Source organism: Mirounga leonina, unplaced genomic scaffold, assembly GCF_011800145.1.
Source record: "Mirounga leonina isolate KUSES-001 unplaced genomic scaffold, KU_Mleo_1.0 Mir_115, whole genome shotgun sequence".
NCBI lineage: Eukaryota > Metazoa > Chordata > Mammalia > Carnivora > Phocidae > Mirounga > Mirounga leonina.
In genome coordinates, this window is record NW_023270268.1 from 82,465,631 (window position 1) to 82,475,549 (window position 9,919).

At 37.2% G+C, this 9,919-nt stretch overlaps 1 protein-coding gene across 1 annotated transcript in view; it reads right to left on the reverse strand.

Moving 5' to 3' along the window:
• ATP13A4 (ATPase 13A4) overlaps window positions 1–9,919 on the reverse strand; it is a 130,748-nt gene that overhangs the window by 66,675 nt on the left and 54,154 nt on the right. Inside the window, exons 4-7 of the mRNA XM_034999838.1 lie at window positions 7,896–7,966; window positions 7,726–7,806; window positions 6,170–6,239; window positions 4,506–4,640 (exon numbers count right to left, since the gene is read on the reverse strand). Of these exons, the coding sequence (XP_034855729.1) occupies window positions 4,506–4,640; window positions 6,170–6,239; window positions 7,726–7,806; window positions 7,896–7,966 (357 nt within the window). The remainder of the gene's footprint in view (window positions 1–4,505; window positions 4,641–6,169; window positions 6,240–7,725; window positions 7,807–7,895; window positions 7,967–9,919) is intronic.

The window sequence follows — 9,919 nt, forward strand, 5'->3', positions numbered from 1 at the left end:
AATGACATATCAGATAAAGGGCTAATATCCAAAATCTATAAAGAACTTCTTAAACTCAACACCCAAAGAACAAATGATCCAATCAAGAAATGGGCAGAAGACATGAACAGACATTTCTGCAAAGAAGACATCCAAATGGCCAACAGACACATGAAAAAGTGCTCAATATTGCTCGGCATCAGGGAAATCCAAATCAAAACCTCAATGAGACACCTCACACCAGTCAGAATGGCTAAAATTAACAAGTCAGGAAATGACAGATGTTGGCAGGGATGTGGAGAAAGGGGAACCCTCCTACACTGTTGGTGGGAATGCAAGCTGGTGCAGCCACTCTGGAAAACAGTGTGGAGGTTCCTCAAAAAGTTGAAAATAGAGCTACCATACAATCCAGCAATTGCACTACTGAGTATTCATCCCAAAGATACAAATGTAGGGATCTGAAGGGGTATGTGTACCCCGATGTTTATAGCAGCAATGTCCACAATAGCCAAACTGTGGAAAGAGCCAAGATGTCCATCGATAGATGAATGGATAAAGAAGAGGTGGTATATATATATATATATATATATATATATATATATATATATATACACAATGGAATATTATGCAGCCATCAAAAGGATTGAAATCTTGCCATTTGCAACGACGTGGATGGAACTGGAGGGTGTTATGCTGAGCGAAATAAGTCAATCAGAGAAAGACATGTATCATATGACCTCACTGATATGAGGAATTCTTAATCTCAGGAAACACACGGAGGGTTGCTGGAGTGGTGCGGGGGTGGGAGGGATGGGGTGGCTGGGTGATAGACATTGGGGAGGGTATGTTCTATGGTGAGTGCTGTGAATTGTGCAAGACTGTTGAATCACAGATCTGTACCTCTGAAACAAATAATACAATATATGTTAAAAAAAAAAAGAAGAAGAAGATAGCGGGAGGGGAAGAATGAAGGGGGGGATATCGGAGAGGGAGATGAACCATGAGAGACGATGGACTCTGAAAAACAAACTGAGGATTCTAGAGGGGAGGGGGGTGGTGGGATGGGTTAGGCTGGTGATGGGTGTTAAAGAGGGCACGTTCTGCATGGAGCACTGGGTGTTATACACAAACAATGAATCATGGAACACTACATCAAAAACTAATGATGGGGGCGCCTGGGTGGCTCAGATGGTTAAGCGTCTGCCTTCAGCTCAGGTCATGGATCAGGGTCCTGGGATCGAGTCCCGCATCGGGTTCCCTGCTCAGTGCAGAGCCTGCTTCTCCCTCTCCCTCTGCCACTCCCTCTGCTTGTGCTCTTCTGTCTATCTCTCTGTCAAATAAATAAATAAAATCTTTAAAAAAAAAAAAAAAAAAACTAATGATGTAATGTATGGTGATTAACATAACATAATAAAAAAATACAAATACACAAGACATTGAGAGTGAATCAATAACAGGATAAAAAGAAAAATACAATAAAATTATATTAGATATCACATTTATTAAGAAATTGTTGTGTAAAAGAACTACCTGGTTCTAGTGGTTAAATCTAATCATTTAGTGTATTCATTTTTTTATTCTGATTTTGCCATTTAAGACACCCCCTAAATCTCCTAGCATCAAATCATTTACAAATCTGATTAATATGTCCTAAGAATGATTAGTAGATTAATATAAGGTGAAAGACAGAGTGTTCTACTCTTAACTGATTCTTTTAGTCATTTTTGCATCCACTCAACATTTATTAAACAACCTTTATGTGCCAGGGACTATGCTAAGAGGTGGGGATGGAATGGTCAAAAAAAAGGATATGGTTCTTACTAGCAAGGAATTTACAACCCACTGGAAAAAATATTGTTAATCAAATAATCACAAACATAAATGTATCATTACAATCAGTAATAAGGGAAAAACATGTGCTTTTGGAGCATATATAGCCAATGGAAGCAGTAGAAATCTTCCCTAATGAATTGACTTTGAATCAAATAGATTGTTGAATCTATGAATCTTAAACTCAGAAGAAATATTTGGATTTGAAATATATATAAATTTAGAAGTCATTTTAGAATTCATTGGTATACAGCTATAAGAATAATGAAGAATCTCTCAATATACTCACATGAAAAGGCCAACAAGACATATTAGTAGTAGTAGTAATAATAAAACTAGGTAGGAAATAATATAATGATGCTACCTTTTATATAAGAAAGAAAGAAAAACAAAATACATATATTTGCATTTGCTTGATTTGCCTAAAAATTTCTTTGGAAGAAAACACAAGAAACAAATAAACATGGTTGCATAAGTGGAGGGGGAGAGGAAGATAGAGCATACATTGTATATGAGATAGAATATACATTATATAGTTTGCATATTGCTTTGATGTTGAGACACCCCTCACCAAAGAAAGGCCAGGTAGAGGAGGATGAACTATAAAAAAAGATTGAAAAAGAACTAGAGAGGATGGAGAGTGTGTGTCTTTGAAGCCTAAAGGAAAGAGCACTTCAAAAAGAAGCAATGGAGCAGTTAACTGTCAAATGCAACTGAGAGATTTATTGAAAGCTGCAATGTGAAAAAAAATGTCCACTGTGGGAGGAGGACTATAAAATCAGCAACCTAATAAAAATTAATGAAGGACACGAATACAGTTTGCAGTGAAAAAATACAAGCAGCTTAGGACATGAGCAAGTTCTCAACTCGTAATGGAAAACATGCTGTTGAAGTTACAGGATTCTATTTTCACTTACATTGGCAAAGATAAGGAAAACCAACACTCATCTACTATGGGGAAGAGTGTTAATTAGTATTCCCTATTTCAGAGGCATTTTGAACACATCTATTAACATAATATACCTAGTTTATAATTAAGTAATTTCAAGTATAGAAATTTTTTTATATCTCCATACCAATTATATATAAGCAGACATATATACCTGTTATATACATATCTACATGTAATATAAATTATGCATACTTGTAATTTATATATATTTATAAACACACATATATGTTTAGGTGTGAATAGGTATATGAGCAAGAATTGTCATTATTTTAATAGCAAAAGACTAGAAACAACCTAACTATCCATCAACATAAGATTGGTTTAAAAATTATGGTACATCTAAAGAAAACATATTTGTGCAGATATGGAAAGATATTTAAGATATATTAGGTGAAAATGCAAGTGCAGAACAGTGTACATAGTGTATTTCCATTTGTGTGACACAAATTAGTGCATATGTGTTTAATACTGCTAAACGTTACAGAACATTTGGCCACAGTGGATGCCTTCAGAAAGGAGATCTGGATACTGGGAGAACCAAGGTGGGAGGGATATTTACTTTTTATTTACACTGTATTGTTCTATTTGAGCTTTTTAAAAATTGTGTCCATATATTACGCCTTCCACTAAGAAAAAAAATAACTAGTTTAAAAAAGGAATTTAAAAAAAAAATTTAAAACTACCTATGGTCATAGGATTATAGTGGTGACCTTAGGAGTTTTTTAATGGAGTCACAAAAGTGAAAATCAGGTCAGTATAGTGAGAAGTGAGAGGGAGATGAGTAAGTGATGAGAGCATGCATAAAGAAGTTTTGCTGTAAAAGGGAGAAGAGAGGTAGAGTAGTAGCTAAAGGTGGAAGCTTTGTCAAGAGAAGGGATTGTTACCTCCCTTGAGCATGTTTAATGCTGATGGAAAGGCCCTTGAGGGAGGGAGTGAGGAAGTCATTCAGTGCCTACATAAGCACCCTGAGCAGGTGGGAAAGGGTGTTATTGCAAGCACAGGCAGAGGGCCATTTCTCCTCTGTAATGAGAGGGCAGGGCAGGAGGTAGGCAGAGACGGGGTCATTTGGCAGTTGGAGAGTGGGGAGTTGAACAAATTCCTGTCTTAGAGCTTCTATCTTCTTTGTGGAACAAGTGGTGAGATTATCTGCTGAATTAGAGGAGAAGTGATAGAAGAGCAATTGGGCATCTCATAAAAGGTGAGGGGAGATTGGTTTGAAACTTTAATTTTGAGAATGGGGAAGTGTGATCAACCAATCTGTTCTACATGACTTTTTCCCAAAAACACTTAGATCCCTTGGTGTGGGCATAAAGAAAGCCAAGTGTTGGACTTTAACAGTTTAACAAATAAGTACCAACCAAACAAAAAGGGCAAAAGAGTCATTATTAAATAGACTCTTCCAACTTCCACCCTCTTCTACCATCTTCAAGATCCAACAGTGTTCTCTGCATGTATTTTTTTCACTTATTCACTATTCATAGATACTTGTAAATTCTTCTGGCTGATCGGCCTGAGTAAACTAAAGAGGGGAAAAAATAACTTGGAAGGTGAGGAATTGGGATGTGAGGGAAGGAAAAGAACTAACATTATTCAGCATCAGTATTTGTGCTAGATATTCACAAACTTGGTCTAATTTATTGTGGAGTGAGCAATGAATATTTCCTGATTGTTCTTTCTAACAAAATTTCAATAAAGTCCCTACTGTTCCCTTTCTGCCACCACAAGATTGGTGGAAAAAACTCACCTCTCTGAGATCATATACCGTCAAAGCTATGGACATGATGGACATGATTATGATGGCAAAAGCATATTCCTTATAGTCTTCGCTAAACCACAAACAGACACTGAAGAGTTGAAATATGTAAAATGGATTTAAAACCTGTTGGCAGGAAAACAGAAAGACAAAGGAGTATTTAGTCTTCACATTTAGCTATTCATTGACTTGTTTGCTTTCATAGGCATCTCTGTGACACAAATCACCTCATACAATATTCTCATTCTTATTATATTTGTTCAGCAATTGTCATGTGCCAGACACTGCACTAAGCAACTCTACCTGAATTTTCTCTTTTAATTTCCATAATTACCTTATTACCCAGAAGCTATTACTTATCACCATTACAAAGATGGAGAAGCTGTGCCTCAGACCTTGACAAACTTGCTCAAGTTCACACAGTTGCAAGAGTCACAGATTAGGGCTTAAACCCAAGGAATCTGGCCCTGGAGCACTTTTAATCACTCCTGCACTTTATCATTTACAAAGCAGTGTCTCATGGGTCCTCACGTTGACCATCGCAAGGGTGAAAGGTATGGATATTACCAGGTCCAGTTTACATGTACTGGCCATCAGAAGGGTGAAGTTAACACTTCAGGTTTACAAAGTTAAAGTATTCAGGTTTACAAAGTTAAAATGTTCTCGAGTCTGTTGTTCTTCCCTATGACACACCATCTGCTATCTTCAAAGCCATCAAAATACTTTAATGACTAAGTTGAAGACTACAATTGTTCATAAGTAGAGAGCCAGGCTGAAAGTGGGAAACTGTCACTGAACATGTAGAACACTGTGAGAGAAAGGAGAGGCTAACTCCCAACAGTCGTTAGCCTGTTTTGGTTTAAGACTTATTGCACCCTTACTCCAATACGTTCTAGTTTATTTCCATTTGTCTAGGATAGGAACAGTAATCCTTGCCTCTGGTTAAGGAAGGAGCACACAGAAACATTTCCTATCAGTCTCTTTTGCTTCCTTCCTCCCATGCCTGAAAGAAAGCTTACTAGAAATATTGAGAAAGTACCGTAAGTTTAGTATGCTTTTTATAAAGCAAGTAGTGAAGTGAAGGAAAAGACCCAGAGTACAGCTGTATGGTTACAGTTTCATAATAATCATGGCAAAATGAAAAATAAGCCCAGTAGTAAAGTCAAAGAGGGAAAATTCAACTCAATAAATGATGGTCAAGTCCTTTTTTTCCTCCCACATACACATTGAGATAGAGAAAACTAGTAAGTCCAAGCAGACGCTTTTCTTCCTATAATTTTAGATGCTGAGGAAATTGTATATTGTTGCCCATAAGAAAAGTTCTGAGTTTTTAAATTTTCAATGATTATTTTAGTTTCACAAAGTTGAGACAGACTAAGAAACATAGGATTAAAAAGGAAAGAAAGAGATGTATGTTCATTCAGTTATAAAAGGATAAGTAGATACATGGGCATCATATCTTATACTGAATCAGGCAACATGTTCAAAAGATGGTCTCCACGAAAAAGAGTAGAAAAGAGATATGAAGAAACTATACTTTGTATTCTTTTAAAATATCCCAAATTACAGTTATGTATTAACAAGTAGCATTCTTGATCTTTTGACTAGAACTAAACTTTATTCTCCAGCCAGCACCAAGAGAAAGTACTGATTACCTCCTTGATGAGTAGTTTCCAAATTGGTGTGATTTCAACATCGATAGTGTTAGGCCCGCATATTAACCTCCTATAGGGAGAGATCATAGATCAGTCAGTTATTAATAATAAAAATGAAAACCATTTTTTACTCATTCAAAAAAAGGTCTATTCACTTTCTCACAATCAACAAAAGCCCCCCTTGTTACATAATGCCCCCATCCTTTTCAAAATAACTGAGGAAGGGGAGAGTTCCCAAGGGCAAAAACAATAAACATGATCATATTGCATCTACTGAATTAGACTCTTCCTCGGATCTAAATGTTTCCCTGATGGCAATTTGTGTATTTAATTTAGCCATGGCCTCATCCAAGTAGTTTCAAGATTGGCACTCTTTCAACTCTGTCCCCAAATTTGGCTCTGTGGATGTGGGATGGAGGGATCATTACAAGAAAATTGTTTTACTGGTTAGAAATACCAGACCTACCTTCCTACTCCTGTTCAGCTCTGGGAAGCTGCAGAATTTGTTTTAAGAAAAGATGTTGGGATCTCAAAAATAGCTCTCACACACAGTTATACAGCCCTTTAATTGAAAACCTAGAGATATGTGTCTTTGACTATGCAGAGCAATGACCCTTTATGAGTTATTTTGCTGTTGGGAACACCAACCACTCTCTCTGTGCCTTCTATATAGACTCTCAGATCAAATAGCTTGGGCAAATATATTAGAGCAGTGCCTCCTTAAACTTTAATGCTCATACAGATGACTTCATGATCTTGTCAATGTGAAGACTCTCAATTAAGGATGATGTGTGCTCTAAGATTCTTTTTTTGTTTTTTAAGATTTTATTTATTTATTTATTTGACAGAGAGAGAGAGTACAAGCAGGGGGAGCAGCAGAGGGGAGTGGGAGAAACAGGTTCCCCACTGAGCAGGGAGCCCGATGTGGGGCTCGATCCCAGGACCCTGAGATCATGACACAAAGCAAAGGCAGATGCTTAACCAACTGAGCCACCCAGGCACCCCTAGATTCTGCATTTCTAACAAGCTTCTAGGTGATGCTGATGCAGCAAGGCTCTAGGTCCCTTCAACTACTGGGAAAGGGGGTGGAGGAGAATGTGAGAATCATAGAAACTTAGGACCAGCAAGAAGTTTACAGAATCCTCCTCCCCTTGTTAAAAATTAGGCAATCAAATCCCAGAGATGAGAAGTTACTTGCTCAAAACCATACAGTGAGATTTTGAGAGACTCTTAACATTCCACACTGTGCCCTTCTAAGACTCAGCTCTTCTTTCACCTCCCATCTGTGTGACCTCGTTTGGGCCATCATACCTCTGTGAGCCTCAGATTTCTCATGTGTTATATTGGGAGGATAAGGATGTTTGTTCTACCTCCCCCACAAGGTTGCTCTAATGAAGTGAGATAATGTATGTGCATGCATTTAATTTAATAATACTGAATAGAGCATTACAAGGTTTTCTGATATGGACCAGCTAAGATAACTATGTGCTGGGCTCTCTATTTGGCTAATGGTAACTGTCCTTTTGAGGTGATGTAGATAACAGTAGGCGTGGTACCTAATCTCTTGTTCTTCTCTTGTTAGACCTGATCCAAATTTTAGATGTATCTTGGTAGAACTGAGCCAGTCTTCCAAACAGCTGAAATAATAATAATGAGAAAAACATACTTAGAAATAATATTTTTGAGATAAATTTCTCTTTTGGATGAAACTGCTGAAACAACTTACCCAATTTTCTGGAACTGTCCTTCTAAGTTGTTCCAAACATACCTTATTTTCTGCACTTTTATGCATCTCACCTGCAAAAGAAAAGTACTAAGAAAGTCTCTAGTTTAAGGATCAGTGAATACATAGCAGTTCAGTGGCTAAAGAAGCATCTGGGGAAGAAGCAAAGATAGAGCCCTAATATACTTACTTAAGATGATCCTTTCCTAACTTACCCCAACCTTCCCTAATACACAAATGGCATTCCTTATTAGAAATTATCATTCAGCTGATGTGTATCATGGGCATACTATATGGATGAGCATGTGAACAAAACTTAGTCTCTGCATTCCACTATTTGATAACCCAACAAGGGAAGAAAATCTACAAAAGAGAAAACTAGGGACACCTGAGTGGTACAGTCAGTTAAGTGGCCAATTCTTGGTTTGGGCTCAGGTCGTGATCTCAGGGCTCTGATCTCACAGTCATGAGATGGAGCCCTAGGTAGAGCTCTGCACTGAGCTTGAAGTCTGCTTGAGATCTCTTTCCCTCTCCCTCTGCCCCTCCTGCTCTTGCAAGTGCATGCGCTCTCTCTCTCAAATAAATAAATAAAAATAAACCTTAAAAAAGAGAGAAAACTATACCATACAAACATATACATATCAAAGAAACAAAAATATAATAAAGTAAAATTTATAGTATTAAAATAGAAATATAGAGAGGACAGATGACGGAAGGCATCATGGAGGAGATGACATCTGAGCTACAGCCTTGAAGGGTTGGAAGATTTTTGCTCAGATGAGAAGGAAAGAGGGCATTTCAAAGAGATTATGCACAAGTTAGTTGTGGGGAGGGGCAAATGAGTAGGCTATTTGATCACAGACTGGAGAATGAGACTAGAAAGACAAAGATAAATAAAGATGAAAGAAAGAAAACAAAGATTAGACTGGCAGCAAGTTCTAGAAGACAGTGAGCAGGCTATTGCAAGAAAATGTGCTCCCGGGGCGCCTGGGTGGCTCAGTCATTAAGCGTCTGCCTTCAGTTCAGGTCATGATCCCAGGGTCCTGAGATCGAGCCCCACATTGGGCTCCCTGCTTGGCGGGAAGCCTGCTTCTCCCTCTCTCACTCCCCCTGCTTGTGTTCCCTCTCTCGCTGTCTCTCTCTCTGTCAAATAAATAAAAAAAGAAAAGAAAAGAAAACTTTTAAAGAGCACACATAACTTTCATAATCATTGTACATGCTGTCTATCTAGAATTCTAAAATATCAAGAGTGCAAAAGACATTTTCAGACAAAGACTGAGCAAGTTTGCCATTCTGACTCCAAGAACATTCTCCAACAGAAAGGAAACCAAACACAGAAAGTGAGTGAGATTTTGGAATCAACAGTGAGCACAATTAGTAAGTACAGTGTATTGGTAAATTTAAAACACTGATTGAGTGAAACAAAGCTAAGTGGGGAGATAAACACAAATTTGACAATATTACATACTTGACAGTAGGAGTGTCAAGGATGAAAGAGAGATCAGAACTAAAACTTTGCATGGTCCTTATTTATTCAGGATAAGCAGGAATACTGTTTAATTGAGACAATATATCCATGATGCCTATTTAAAACTTTTAAGGTAAAATGACGAAATATAGAAATAGAACACTTAAGTTTCAAACCAGTTAGCATGTTCCTGGGTAGAGAAGTCTAATTATCCAAAAACATTAATCCTCTCCAAATTACTACATAGTTTTAATTAAATTTCAATAAGAATACAAATAGCTTTTTGGGGACAGTGAAATGGCTAAAATTACTTTAAAGTTCACATGGAATGATAAATTCCCCAAAATTTAGCCAAGAAATAGGAAAGAAAATTATTTAAAAATGTAAACAGGGGATTTGTCTTAAGAGATAATAAAAATTTACTTTATAAAGACTTAAGAAAAAGATATGGTTGTAACATAAGAACAGACAAATAGGTCTATGGACTAAAGCAGCGAGTTCAGAAATGGATACAAGAAAGGAACTTATTTATCACAAAGATGGAATTTTTTTTTTTTTT